This window comes from Epinephelus fuscoguttatus, linkage group LG4 (assembly GCF_011397635.1).
Source record: "Epinephelus fuscoguttatus linkage group LG4, E.fuscoguttatus.final_Chr_v1".
Lineage (NCBI taxonomy): Eukaryota > Metazoa > Chordata > Actinopteri > Perciformes > Serranidae > Epinephelus > Epinephelus fuscoguttatus.
The window spans coordinates 9,592,876-9,608,377 of NC_064755.1; the positions used below are offsets into that span (position 1 = coordinate 9,592,876).

General features: G+C 39.6%; 1 protein-coding gene across 1 annotated transcript; it reads right to left on the minus strand.

Moving 5' to 3' along the window:
* Window positions 1–903: 903 nt before the first annotated feature.
* On the minus strand, window positions 904–12,888 carry tgm2l (transglutaminase 2, like). The gene is made up of 15 exons (XM_049574365.1): window positions 12,811–12,888; window positions 11,728–11,898; window positions 10,941–11,171; window positions 10,369–10,487; window positions 9,673–9,801; window positions 9,195–9,372; window positions 8,115–8,256; window positions 7,903–8,006; window positions 7,459–7,601; window positions 7,236–7,335; window positions 6,508–6,650; window positions 6,285–6,414; window positions 5,940–6,100; window positions 1,988–2,124; window positions 904–1,609 (listed from the first exon to the last, which is right to left on the minus strand). The coding sequence occupies exons 1-15, from the start codon at window positions 12,821–12,823 to the stop codon at window positions 1,468–1,470; spliced, it is 2,043 nt and encodes a 680-aa protein (XP_049430322.1). The 5' UTR covers window positions 12,824–12,888; the 3' UTR covers window positions 904–1,467.
* Between the last annotated feature and the right edge of the window lie 2,614 nt (window positions 12,889–15,502).

The following is a 15,502-nucleotide window of genomic DNA, read 5'->3' on the forward strand; positions in this document are numbered from 1 at the left end:
TGTCGTAGAGAACAGATCAACATAATAAATTAAACAGAGTAAATAAACTCTGTTCTTTCAACATTGGATGTTTTTTTTTTTTTTGTTAATTTGCCAACTGGCTAACTAGTGTCAAGATGGTCTCTACCTGGAGCTCGCATGTACGGAGCCTGGGTTTGGTTGAAGGTGGCAGTGCTGTTTGGGCTGAGAAAGCCATGCGTAAGTAAGGTAAAGGAGGTTATTGGGTTGGTGCAGGGAGGGGAGCAGTGAGACCTGGCATTAGGGGAGTGTCTCTGGGACGCCAGAGATCACTGTCTAGCCTCCTGGAGGTGTCGTGGGACCAACTAGACGAAACACTGGTGAAAGGAGGTTCCCACCTGATGACCCCAAAGACATGTTAGTTATCACTGCTCACTGGTCTGTATAGTTAAGCCTTGCCATAATAGCTCATCATAGGGCTTAGGAGGTCATTCACTGAGTGCTGATCCTCTCTCTAGAGCACACGTCTTGCATTATTCGAACCCAGCTTCCTTTTTTGAATAATGATTACAGATGACCGTCGTCTGCTGGTTGGAGAGTTATTTCCTTTCATGCAAGCGCAGGTTGTATGTGCTGGTTGGCTGTTGGTTGAAGTCTTTGCAGTTCATGTGCAACTTTTTGGCCAAAACACAGGCGACGTGAAGGCCCCACAGCAGGGGGCCTTTGTCCACGTTAGTTCTCTAAAGTCAGCTTGATGTGTCTGGGCCCTAAGGAATCTCATTTTTGTAGACACTTTATTTTTAATTCCAGATCTTTAACCAACATTATGAGTCTCTCTTATGTAGAATAATTTGTTCTCTATGGTTTAAAATAATGCTGCAGATGCAACATCGTTTAGCTTAGACATCAATGTTAACAACACGTCAGGTCAAATGAAATCTGGTGGAGGAAATCTTTATTGAAAACATAATGTGAATATGTTTCATTTCAGTTTGAACACAGAAATATTGCAAACATACATAAATATTAGGATTAAAAACATAGTTTTTTCCAATCATGTTTTAACTATTTGGATTGTGCAAAGTGCAAAGATATAACACAAACAACATTCATAATCAGGGACTAAAACCAGCGGTGATTTGGATCAGGAGACGGGTACGAAAATAGAAGTAAACTTGTTAAATTTTGTGATTCAGTTAAGTAAGAAATTCAAGAAATTAAATGGTAGCAAAAAATCAATTCTGTATTCATGTAATTAATGCCAGACATAATGCAAAGTTAGCAATGTTGAAGTCTAACACATAGTGGCTTTAAGGTAATTAAAGTAACACTGTGTTTGGTGATGCCTTTGTGGACATGGTCACAGTCATCCTGGAAGACACAGCTATGTTCATACACAGTTACAATCAAACAGGGCAACTCCTCGTCTCACAGGAAATGTCATATTATTTTATAATGCAAGATGTGTCAATTTCAGTCAGCCCAAAGGTTTTTTAAAACATTCAGTGATTACAGGACAACCACAGTGGCAACTCCTTTCACATCCTTAAGTTTGTCAGAGTCAAAGTCCACCAGGAGCTTCCTCACCCCAGCCCGCATGGGTGAGAATGACAGCTCGAGAGACGCCTTATGGCCAGGCAATATATCATGTCTGAAAAGAAAAAGAAAGAGCTATGAATTCTTGAGTTTTATTTTGTTTTTGGAGGTCCTGTCATGAACTGACGTGACAGTTTGAGGGTCATCCTTGGGGGAGCATGAATGGCAATTAAGTCAGTGTTTGATTAATGGTTTATTTCACTCAACAAGAACAACTGATCAAACACTGCTGGTTTGACCACAAAAGCTAAGTTTTTGAACTGAAAATCCTAAGTCTGATACATTGTGCTTCTGGGCTCTTCACATTGACTTCACACTTTTTGAAGGCCAGTCTAGACCTCATTTTTACATTAATATTGGATGTTTGAAGGTTGGTTATCGTCTGTCAATTTTGTGCACATGCCTCATTGAAGGTGGCTAACTCAGTACTTACTTAAGAGGGATCTCAGTGGCCAACAGGAGGCCGGCCCCCTCCACAGTGAACACACCACCCTTCAGAGGAACTGATAGAGGATTGGTGAAAGAGATGTAGGCTGTCACTGGTTTCCATAAAACAGCCTTTCCAGGCACCTGAAGAAGAGAAGAAAGTTTATATTTGGGCTGAAAATTACAGTGTTGGACATCTCAGTTTCCACAAAACACAAAACACTAAAAAAACTTCTGGCAGACTGAATGGTGGATTATGTGGGATTAATGCCTGTTTTCAGCTTGGGTTACGGAGCAACAGGAATCAGACAGGAACGAAAGTTATTTTTTAACTGAACAGTTCTGGGGACTGCCCAGGACCCCAGCAATGCTGCTCAGCCTTGCAGCCGATGTTTTCCAGCGGCCAGCAAAAAAAAAAAATCCTCTGAGGCCCAAAAGGCATTTTTCAAGAAATTTCAAAATCTGTGACATCATCATAATGTTAAGTCTATGAGCTGAGAGGGAACTTGTGGGCGGGGCCAACAGGAGAAACACTGTTGTGCCAATTCAGTGAGCCTGGTATTGTAGAAATAAACACAGAAGCTCAAAACTTTTTTGGCGTATATGCCAGGCAAGTAACTTCTTTCACATCAACTGAGGCAGGTTCAAGCCTCTCGGGCTATACACAGAATAAAATCAAACTTGGGAACAATTCTCACAGACCCCAAAGAAATAAACACACATTTTATGGAATTCTATTCGAAATTATACAAATCAAATGGCGACCATGATACTGATGCTATTAAGTCATTTCTCTCCCAACTAAACCTGCCACAACTTAGCACTGAAGCAGTAGCAATGCTTGATAAGGAGATCTCCATAGAAGAGATTATACAAACGATTAAAGAATCTCCAAATAATAAACAATACACCCGGGCCCAATGGGTTCACTATAGAATTTTAAAAGTGTTTCCACAAGGAATTAGCCCCGCTTCTGCTGCGTATGTTTAAGCACGCTGCAGCAAAGTGCAGACTACCTCAAACACTGTATAGAACAAACATCTCATTATTTTTTTTTTTTTTAAAAAGGGCAGGGATGAATTGGAAGCTTCATCTTACAGACCAGTGTCATTGATTCCTAACGAAACTGATTAGCAAAATTCTGGCAAACTGCTTAAAAACATATATTCATACAATTGTGCATCCTGATCAAACAGGTTTTACTCCAAATAGGCATATTTACTTTAATTTAAGACGTTTATTCAACATTATCTATAGTAAGCATAACACAGAAACAGTTGTAATATCAGTCGATGCTCAAAAGGCCTTTGACCAGGTCGAATGGCCGTACATGTATGAGACCTTAAACGCAATCGGCTTCGGGAAGGTATTTATAGACTGGATACGGATTTTGTATGCTCATCCCACTGCAAGTGTAATTACGAACCAGGATGTCTCCTCTGAATTTCCACTACTCCGTGGAACTAGACAGGGTGATCCGAGCTCCCCCTACTTGTTCGATCTGGTTGTAGAAACGCTAGCTACAAAAATACGCCAGCACCCCAAGATATCACCTGTCTCTATTAAAGGGCAACAACACTATTTGTCGCTCTATGCGGACGACATATTATTATATGCGTCTAGCCCAAAAGACTCCATTCCATCGATCACGGAGGTATTTAACCACTTTGGCTCCCTTTCAGGCAGGACGGTGGTTTTGGTCTCCCAGACTTCAAATGTTACTATTGGGCAGTACATTTAAATATCCTGGCTTTTTGGAGAAGTTCGAATCGTACTGAGGATACATCTAAACCCACCCCTGCCTGGCTTTCTTGGGAACCGGCAGCATGTGAGGGGACCTCTCTCCTAGCCCTACTGAACAGCCCCATCAGAATAAGCAAATCTCTATACAAAGGGAACTGGGTGATACACAATTCAATAAAAATCTGGAATCAGATTAAATCATACTTGAAGTCCCCTAATATGTACAGGGACATACCAATTTGTGATAACCATGCTTTCAAACCCTCTGCTGAGGACCCGGTGTTTGTTCGATGGAGAGAGAACGGAGTGAGGTCCCTGAGTGACCTGTATCAGGACTTGTATCAGTGACTTGTATCAGGACTGAAGTCTAACCACAATTTGCCAGCCTCGCATTTTTTTTCTATATCTACAGGTGAGAAATTTTATGAAGACCCATGTAACTACAATGTCAGATATTCCATATCATCCTGCACTTGAGAGAATAATTAAAATTATGCCAGGTAAAAAAGGGGCAGTGTCAATTTTATATCAGACACTTCTTAGTCAGATAGTAATTAACACAGAAAAACAAAGGTCTGAATGGGAATCTGAATTAGGAATATCCCTTTCTGAAGAATTCTGGGAAACTTGTCTTCTGAATATTCATCGATGCTCAGTTAACGTTAGACATAAACTAATACAATTCAAAATAATACACAGATTGCACTACTCAAAACTGAAAGTTAACAAGGTGTATCCCAATGTATCAGCTCTGTGTAACAAATGCAAGAATCAGGTTGGTAGACTCACACATCAACTTTGGACATGTCCCAGTCTTCACTCATTCTGGTCTTCAATATTTGATTTCTACTCAAAGGCATTTACTAGACTGTGCGAACCATGCCCCCTTGTGGCCATTCTGGGATCTGTAGGTGACTCCACTCAGTACCCCAAAAGTACAAAAAGGCTGTATATTTTGGTGTTATTTTGGCTAAAAGACTTATCTTAAGGCATTGGAAGTCGGATACTGTACCTTCATTTGAAATGTGGATGAGGGAGCTTGGTGAGACTTTATGCCTGGAGAAACTTAGATGTAAAAATGCAGGTAGAGGGGCAGCTTTTGATAAAGTATGGGAGCCGGTCTTGAAATATCTGAACAGTGGCTGTAAGTAGATCCTGTCTTATGTTATTTTAATTTTATCTTTTTTCAGACATTTTACTATTTTAACTTTTGGTTGCTGTTGGTGTCCAGCTCAAACTTGCACTTTCTTTGTTTATTTACAGCACTTTACCAATTCCGTGTAGAAATCCGCCAGTGATATTTCCAATTCATTTTCATGTATGTCATTGCCGCCATTTTTTGTTATTGTTTCGGGTTTTTTTCTTTTTGTTGTGCTTTTGTTTTGTCTCGTTTGGCTATTATTATTTTATTTTTATTTATTTATTTATTTTTTTTCCTATTTTTTATTTATTTTTTTTTCCATTTCTGTTTCATTCATCATTTTCATAATGATGGTTTCTTTGTAAATAACAAGCATTTCATACAATGTGCACCTTGCAATAAAGAGAATTTAAAAAAAAAAAAAAAGTAACTTCATTTGAATGAATAGGCGCCATCTTGCCATTCAGTATCTAGTTATTATTATAAATCTATGGGACTCTGTGAAAAGAACTGTCCACTGGGGAGCTCTCCTGAAAACTACATACCTTACATACCATGCCTGCCTACGCCTATTTTGCTTTTCAAGAAATCTGAAAATATTACTCCCAGAGCAGGGACCTTTTGGGGCCAGGAATTCTTTAGGTAAGGTTCCTGAGTTCCTAAAATGGTACCTACAGAGGAAACTACTTGGTTTTACACATGAAGTTAAACCGGGCATGGTCAAGGAAGAACATTTTGAATGCTAAAACTTTGGCTGTTGACTGATGGTTAATTACATATTTATGTTACCCATAACTATCAAATTAGTGATTTTCTTACATACTGGAAATGATGTGTGGGATGTTTCTCATGCAGTTAAGTCTTATACAAGAAACAAATTCTTTACGCCACTAATCTCCTAACTCAATGATGTACACGACATTTTAACTGATATTAACTGAGACCTGCACACTGAAATTGTTTGAAATTGAAGTTTCATTCTATTCAGTGCTCTACTTTTCATTTATATGCACATTAGACAAGCATTCTAAACCTTATAAGGTCCAACTATGACCTCTGCTCTGTGTGTACCCACCTGTATGACAACTTCAGGCATGCTCAGTGGGATGTTGGCCACGGACAAGAGGGGTTCGCTCTCCCCTGGAGCCTCTAAGAAGGCTTTTACCCTGATCAGAGTATTCCCGGAGACACACTTGATGTAGTCGTCATAGCGCAGATGCAGCACTTCCTTGTGGACTGATCACACACACACACACACACACACACACAATATATATATATATATATATATATTAAACAGGAAAATAATACATCATGTTGCTACAATACGAGAACAAGTGATGGTGGCAGATATCTTATCACTGCTGTTTTACAGTACGTCTGCACCAGAGACCTTTGTTGATTTATTTGAGCTACTAACCACTGTGGGCAGGTACAGTCACACTGATTGTTTGCCTCTGGCACTCCCCCCCGCGGAGAGAATTGTAAGTTACAGCCATGGCCAGCATGGTCAGCTGAGCGTCAACATCTCTGTCTCCTTCATTCTTTACCTGCAGACAGAATGAGAGAATAAGAAAATTTATTTTGTGAATTAATTTACACATTTTATTATTTCATCCAGAGACAGTCGGAGCAGTCCATACCTCAACAATCACATCAAAGTCTGTCCCAAATACAGGCTTAGGATGCTTGATTGATAGCTTCAGATGTCCTGGCTCTGCGCTTATACCTGCCTCTGTGACCCGGCGTCCTGCCTTTTCATACACCTCTCTCTCCTTCTTGGAGCCTGTGGAGAAGATGTTGGTCCATGACAACTAATCGTAATCATGAGTGTAAACAAATTACTGTAAACAGGTATTACACAAGTTAGCATCCATCAGTTGCAGACTAAATCAGTTATATAATTTCTTTTGAATCTCATGAAACAAACTCGTACAATCAGGCTTGTCATGCTGTTATTGGAAGATGTACTGTTCCAGAAATGATTGTGACAAACGATATTACATATGTGTATATATATATATATATATATATATATGTATATATATAAGAGTAAGAGAAAAAATGCCATTCATATGTCTGACTTCGGGCAGACGGCGATACAGCCTCTGAGGGCAGACCCCCAATTTTTTGGCATGTGTTTGGCATGTGTTTTTGGTAAACACAGCAGGCAATGGCATATATAAGTAAAGAACATAATTGTTGTGACAGACCAACTTACAACAATAGGAGGCTACATATTGTTGGTAAATGCTGTATATACAGAACTAAATAAACGTGATTATAGTCAATTTTTTCCAGTATTATGGAGGTAAATTTGTGCAATCACTGATCCTATTCTATCAACTCCTCTGTGTAGTTTCCAACTAACCTTCAGGATATTTGTAGTGCAGAGTGACGTCTTCTCTTTGGTCCCCGTAAACACTCTTGGTGCTGATGTTCCTTCCCACAGTCGTCTGGTCCACTTTGAGCTATAACAATAATAATAATCATTGTTTTTAAGGATCTTTTAAATCATTTGTTCTTAAAAAGTACAGATGCTTTTTTTAATGTAAGCAAATATGAAAGAAAAAATGTAAACAAAAGTCAGTTACCTTCTTCCGTTGGCCATCTCGCTGGATGACCCAGTGGATGATATCAGCGTTTACCTCAGCAAATACAAACGGAGCGTCATACTTTACTCCCAGATTTCCTTCCTTGACGGCTGTCACTGGACATGGACCACAGCAAAACTCACCTGAAGAGTAAAAGTTCATGGTGTCATGGATTTCTTTTTAAACACTTCCTGCATCATTAGATTGTTGATGCAGTGATAGGAAATAAAGCAGATTTTTTGACAAAGCTAATTTAGTTTGATTATCACAATTGTATACAATCAAAGAAAGCCAACAGTTATAGTGATGAAAGATAACAATAGACAGGTAGGATGTACACTGTTTTTAGTTTTCAAGGTGGTAAAGAATGTCTTGTGAACCATAGATAGGTAAGTTCAAGAGAGAGGTGAATAACAGAGATTAGGCTCAAAATTAGGGATGTACCATCACTCAGTTCTTGCGGGGTGGGGTCCAAAACCTGCCAGCCGTCATTTCCTTTGGGGAGATCAACTCTCCTCATCCAGGACTCGACCCAACAATGGAAGTTCCTAAAATCATAAGAAGAGGAGAGAAGGCAATCATTTGTTACATTAGTTGAAGTGATGTCTTCCACTAAATCTTATTTAAATTCCATGTGTGTGCGCATATGTTCTGACCAGCTACTGTCTTCTCTGTCTCTTCTGTCAACACTCTCCAGTCTTTCATTCAGCAGGAAGTCTATAGAGAGGTTTCCATCGACATCATGGGCAGAGGAGAAGTTGGTGATGAGGCGTGTTGGGATTCCCAGACAGCGCAGCACTGTAAAGATAACACACATCACACTTAGACAATTCGTTCCTTTCTTCCCACCTACTTCCTACCTTTACTACCTCCCTTTTTTTAAAAATTTGGCTCCACAAATTGGCTTAGGTCTGATGATATTAAAGGAGTATGTCACCACCCAACAATGATCATTTATATATATCCATTACTCACAGCTTGTTGCCTTGAATTTGCATTTTTTTTTTTGCATCTCCACAGTGAACTGAGAATCAGGGTCCACATTTAACAACAGCAAACTATGTATATCAAAATTTCTGTTTACAAACCATCACACGATTCATGCCGCATAATCCTGTCATTCATCCAGTCATATGCTCAGTGCTTCTGATAAACAAGCATTTTCGCTAAAACCTTGCAGGCTCAAGTGTTTTACATTCGTCTGGGAAGTACTGAGCATATGACTGGATAAATCAGACTTAGATTATACTGCATGAGTCATGTGAGTGTTTGTAAACCGATGTTTTGATATAGTTTTGCTGTTGTTAGACATGGTCCCCATGACTTCAATTCATGAAGAATGTTCAGCTTTTTAGGATTCTCCATTTACCATGGAGGCATGCGAGAAAAACAAAGATTTCTTCACAAATTTAAGATAGCACAGGGTAAGTAATTCATATACAAATAGTCACTCTGTGGGTAAAGTATTTCTTTAAAAGTTTTGGAGAATTGGGGACACATTTTATGCTAAGCTAAATTAGCTGGCTGCTAGTTGCAGCTACATCTACCATGTAGAGAGTGTTATCATTGTTTTTATCTGAAGTGTATTTATCAAAATGTTAAATTATTCCTCCAAAAGGATGCCTGTGCAATCAATAGCAATTACTCCTGAAAACACTTGTTTTTCTTTCATCTTCATTACTCTTACTCTTTAGGATTATTCAATTGTGCAACAGTGAAATCTGTCACAGCCTCACCTGTGCAGGCGACGGCAGCAAACACCCAGCACTGGCCATATTTCACTGCCCTAACCCCGGCCTTGCTCCACTTTTGGAGGATTGGTACGCTGCCGGTCCATTTGTACGGTGCCACTCCGTCAGAATACGGCTCTTGCCAGCGACCACTCAATACACCCCTGTCCCCGTTAGAGTTAATCTGGATGGGTGGAGACAACACGTTGAGACATTTCACTGCATGAAGCACTGGTTTGGATATAAGAAATGTATCTCCCTTACCATATATATGTATAGGACTGTATATGGAGATCATTTGTCAATCAAACAGTAAAAGTTTAAACACGGAAAATGAACACTTTCATGAACTGTATATTGATAAATCACTTATTAGTATCACATACGCTATCACTGTGACAAAGGTAACTGAATGCAATTTTTTTTCTTGTACTGGTGTTAAACTGTCAGTATTGTTTCAGCAGCGAGTAGAGGAGATCATCACCATCGCAGTGATTATCCTGCTGATATAGACGGGGTCAAATCTGTGCTCCATGTCCTTTTTTGAGTTTCTCAGGGCATCATTGGAGTTGTCCAGGACTTCAAAACAGATGTCCATCACATAGTCCTCAAACTGAGAGACATAGAGAGAGAGAGGGGAGCAAAGAAAAGAAAAGAATGGTTGTTGAACAGGAGGTTTCTCAACCATTTGTTTTACAGATTTCAAGTCACAGTTGTTTCCCATTCTTCGCTCTGTGTGTGTGTATGTGTGTGTCTGTTATACCACCTCCTGTCTGTCCATCTGTCTGTCATCTATCTGTTTGTCTTCCTCTCTGCCCTCCCAGTGACTTGTGAAGGAACAAGCCCTTGTTTGTGTGGTTTGGCTAAATTCTGACACCTCCCACCCAGAAGTTTCCTCCGTCCAACAGACAGATTTCCTGATCCAGCCAAAGCCTCCAAGTCTATGCTGTCACACTGCTGTGACAATTCACACAGGCCACCCACTGGCCTGACAGATGCGCACATACTCTCATTCACATACATCTGTGTGTGAGTGAGTGAGTGAGTGAGTGTGTGTGTGTGTGTGTGTGTGTGTGTGTGTGTGTGTGTGAGAGAGAGAGACAGAGAGACAGACAGAGAGAGAGAGAGAGAGAGAGAGAGAGAGAGAGAGAGAGAGAGAGAGAGACAGAGACAGAGTTACCTGTCCATAATTCCAGTGGATACTTCTGATGTAATCCCAGGTGCCCATGAAAATGACTCCATCTTCATTCATTATATACTCCCGGAGCAGACTCTCGTCAGGGAGGTACACCACATCATCTGGTACACACACACACACACACACACACACACACACACACACACAGACCATGAGACCATGAGTACACTTATATCCTATCCTGTTCACTCATTGATATAATTTGTTTTCTAATAACTGATGCCATATTAGAAACTCCACCCAGTGAGTGAAACATTCACAGGGAACAGAAGATTTTTTTTTTGGAATGTGTGAGGGCCTCAGTTAGAAAAACATGACACTGTGAGAATTTCAATCATTTGATGTTTTGATGATGCTGCTGATGATCAATGTTCACTGTAGCTGAAAAGTGGTGACAGTGCACCTGTTGTATAGTTTAAATCTTACATCCACTCTGTTTTTTTTTCTGTTGAAACAATACAAATAATACGTTTTAAAAGCTGCAGTATGTGAATGCAGTCAGTCTTGGGGGAAGCTCACAGCAGAGAGTGTGTGCACCACGCTTTGTGTTTTACCTTTGCACCACGGGTTAAAGAGCAGGTGGAAGTCACTTTTGTTGGTCTTCTGTAAAGTGTGTCCGTCGGGTGACATTACCGACACAGCCAAGCGGTAGTGGCCAATGATAGCATCCGCTGGACTGTGCAGAGTCAGCAACATTTTATTCTGCGCTTCCTGCTGGTCAAACCACCATTTGTCTCCGGCCCCACGCTCCCTCTGAGCTTTGATCACCACCTCGTCTCTCTTACCTGAAGAAACATAAAAACACTAATACACTAACACACAATTTATAAAATGGATTGTTGCACTATCATTAGCCAAGTATTGTCTAAATTAACATGATGTCTTAGAAAAACTTTTGTGACCTGTATAAGAAAAATGAAGGAAATACATTTTCGTATATTACAGTATCAAGACAAGATAAAGAGTTTTACTTGCTAGTTTACACAGGAACACTGTTGTTTGGGTCAAGGACTGACTAACTCCTCGCTTAACTACAACTGTTCAATATTCTTTTAGCTATACACTTGGATATCTCAGTCAGGTCATAGGTCATCCTATGAAAGCTGGGGGAAAAAAACAAAACACTAAAGCTGAGCCAAAATAACTGTTTTGGGGTGTGATTAGTGACCCAGTTGTTTTTTTGCCAAGTACTTGGTCGATGGTACTAGACACTACTATTGAACTAAACTGGATTAAAATTGATGCAGTACTTTTTAGTGTGCTTACTTACTGCTATACTATTGTTCCTTGTATTGAGTTTACATTGGATCATTGTCAAAACCAAAGTGAGACTGTACTCACCCAGGTGCAGGACCACTTCCAGGTGGTGTCCGGGGGGCAGAGACTTAGAGCACTGCACAGTGATGGAGAAGGGCTGACCCCTGCGCACAATCAGGCGCTTCGTGTCAATCTCCTGGGTGCGGTGAGCCAAGTTGTTTTCATTACTTCTCAGATCCACATCAGTGATCAAACCTAACAGAGACAAAGTTTAACAATCAGTCTGCAACAAACTCAGTCTGTGGTTGGCTGTGATGTTGCTAAATGTAATATTGAAAGTGATGACACCTTGAGTTTAACCTTGTTGTGACTTTACTCAGAGTTGACAGAAAGTTGTATTGTGGTCACATGTCACAAGTTCAACTTGATGACTAAGCTGAACTAGTTTAAAATTTTGGGAAATACAGTCTTTCACTATCAGTCAGAGAGTTGCATAAGGAGATTAATACTCTGTAGAGTAAATACAGTATGAAGCTACAGCCAGGAGACGGCTATCTTAGTTTAGCATAAGAGATAAGATTAAGATGAACTTAACTGTCTGGGGAAAAAAATGAAATTTGTCTTGCATTTCAGGGTTCACATAAATCCAACACACAACACAACAAACAACACATAACTACAACAAAATAAAACAATGTTCAACCAAATAACAAAACCATACTACAGATGCTACAAATCACTCCAGACTTTATGGAAAGTGGATAGGTTGACAGACTGAGGAACAAAAGAGTTTCTCGACTTGTTCAATTGAGCCTGTGGGACTCTAAATCTTCTGTGTAATGCTAAAGCTGTGATTCTTCAAATTACTGTAAGTTTGAAGGGGGGATGGACGTAATGTTACCTACCAGAGACAACAATTTTTTTCGTACAATCAGCTTGATTCTTGACCCAAGACTGATCCCTGTCCTAGCTAGACTTGTACTTGTTGCAGGAATTAGGATAGGTCATATCGCGCCCAAGTGACGAGTCATGCATCAGCACATTTTTCTCACACGCCATAATCTCCCATAAAGTTTGTAATACGGACTGCAGAGAGAGAGACGGAGCAAGAGATGTAGACAATAAACAGACAGACAAACAGATAGATAGAGAGATAGGTAGTCTTACCGTGGTTGGCCATTGTAGAATTTGTTCTTGCTCAAGTCTACTCAGTTATTGCTCCAAGTGTCCTCAAGTGTCTTAACACTCTTCTTTTCACATTCAGTGTCCATCACAGTCCTGTATTTATACACACAAGACTGTCCGTCCCACATCTCTGACACACACTCACCCCAAAACACTCACTCACTCCACCTCATCTTACTCGCTGACCTCTGACATCACTTGCCAAAAACCTACAGTCCTGTGTGTGTGTGGGGGGGGGTAGTTTGCAATAAGTTTCTCATCCCCTATGTCAATATGGAGAGTTAAGGAACTATGCTGATATACTTCTTTCTTTCTTATTTTACAGTTGATAATACCAATTAGCCAATCTGATGTGCATCGACTAATACAGGTACAGTTAACATTTTAAGTTCTAAACGATCCTGTTTTAATGTGTTATGTATCTCTGCATGTCATCTATACAAGACAAATATACAGTAGGACACAGCTTTAATTTGAGGGAGCACACTGATTGAAAGAAACAAAACATTTACTTGGAACACACCTTCTCAAGCTTAGAGGAGACTTGTGGGTACCCATAGATTCATGGCCATTCTCATTCAGATATTTTGAGGTAAGTTCAAGGGACCCCTTTGTAAATAGCCATGCTAGTTGTACCCTTGCCAAAACTGACTTCACTTTGGAATGTTATTTAGCCCCCTTCCCAACAAGCTTTGCCCACGGCTGGTACCAACGGATGCCTTAGATTGTCTAGCTTTACAAGATACTGCCATCTTTATGCTAGCTTAAAACATTAGCACACTTTAGCCTCTAAAAGACAGTAATGTGAGCTAGCGGGAGGGCCAGCAATTGTATCAGGGTGGCAAGACCCCTGGGCCTGTCACCTTGAATGTGGCCTCGTCACTGTTTCAACAAAATGGTGGAGTAACATCCTGTAACTTATTCTCTCATCAGATTCTTTCTAATGTAATGACACACACTGAGCAACTGTTAGATTTGCCAAATTGACATCAGCAGTGTGTGAGTCACCTGTCATTTCACCATTGTAACATAGTGTGACATAAAATGACCTTCCAGTCATCATTTTGGGGGGGAAAAAAAACAAAAAAAAACGTTCCTTCACACAAGGAGAACACACTTTTTTATTGTATACTTGTCAATAGTCAAGAGTATACTTTGCCATTGTTTTTCACATGTTTTTATTTATTTAACTCATTAATTTTTGGAACCTCATTACAAAAAAAATCCTGCTTGTCTTATCTTAACTTAAGTTTCAAAGATAGAAAAAAAACCCTGTCTTCCTGTTACAGAAGCAATAAGTCATTATGGTGTCCATACACCCATTATTACATGGTCTAGGAAATATGAGCTGTCATCATTCCGTTTGACTAGCCTTTCAGTCATTATTTTTTAGTGTACATGTTGTTCCCCATCTTTATTGTCCTTACAACAGTACTACTGCTATTTTTGGAAGTTATTAGTGATCTAGAACGGGGCCAATACCATCCTAACTTGGATTCCTAATTTGGGAAATCCCAAAGTTAGGACAGTTCTGTAATAACTAAATTCCTATCTGACAACAAAATAGGATTTTTTTTTTTTTTTTTTTTTTGGAATGAGGTTGCTGGACTTTTGAACTTCTACACCTATTTACCTTCCATTTACTTTTAAATCCTGATCAAAACACCAACCACAGAAGTCCCTACACGAGTTGGATATGAAAATCCTTAATCAGCTTAACTGAATCATGTAAGTGACAGCATGACATCCATTATTTAGGCTGTATCACATTATATAACTGTGTTCATGTTCATGCTGGATGTGTTGTATTTATATTGCTTCCTCACGGAACATCATAGAATATCTCTGGATATTTACTGGATAGACAAGCACAACAGTTGGTGCAAACATTCATGGTGTCCAAATGCTACCACTTAATGACTTAGTTGAACTGCTACCTTTTCGTCTGACGCCATCATTGGGTTAAAATTCAAATACTTTATGAAATCAAATACAATACAGACTCAGTTGTACAGAACATGGTAAACATATCTGTGTAACATCAGTATGTCAGCATTGTAATTATTAGCATGTTAGCATTCTGATGTTCATGTTTAGCTCAAAACACAAAGTGACTGTAGAAATATTTCACATTGTGTCATGATAAAGAAGAAGTCTAGTGAGCCAGAGGCCCCACCTAACTTTAACTGGAAGATGACCTGTGAGTCAAATGGGAAGGTGATTTTTTGGTTAAAGAGTCAAAGGGTCAAACAAATGGTTGCATTCCTTGTGTCTCAAAGGTGTGTGACATCATCTAAAGACTTCTAGTTAGGAATACTGTGCGTACTGTGGTCAGAGGTGCAGCATCGGGGGAAGCAAACCAGGCAAATATTTGGGGCCCCCAAATAAAATTGGAGAAAAGGGGCCCTGAAGGCCACTCATAATGACACATTTTCCAATGACAACTATAAACCCCTTTAAAACTCCTATAAAGGCACTATACACTGCCCACAAAACCCTCTCAGATGGGCCCTGAGAGAGGGAGTGTGTGTCCGTTGTTGTGAAAATGAGGCTGCAGCAAATAATATACACATATCACACACTGCAAGTTTAAAAATATAAAGATAAAAAATTACAAAAAATATATATATACACATACACATCACGTCAAGTTATAAAAGATATATACGCATCA

What these genes read in the sequence shown, in the direction of transcription:
- tgm2l (XM_049574365.1), bottom strand. An exon ending in TGCTGCCGTCGCCTGCACAG is followed by an intron (nt 8,257 to 9,194) that starts GTGAGGCTGTGA and finishes TTATCTTTACAG; the next exon opens with TGCTGCGCTGTCTGGGAATC. An exon ending in ACTTTGATGTGATTGTTGAG is followed by an intron (nt 6,415 to 6,507) that starts GTATGGACTGCT and finishes TTCTGTCTGCAG; the next exon opens with GTAAAGAATGAAGGAGACAG.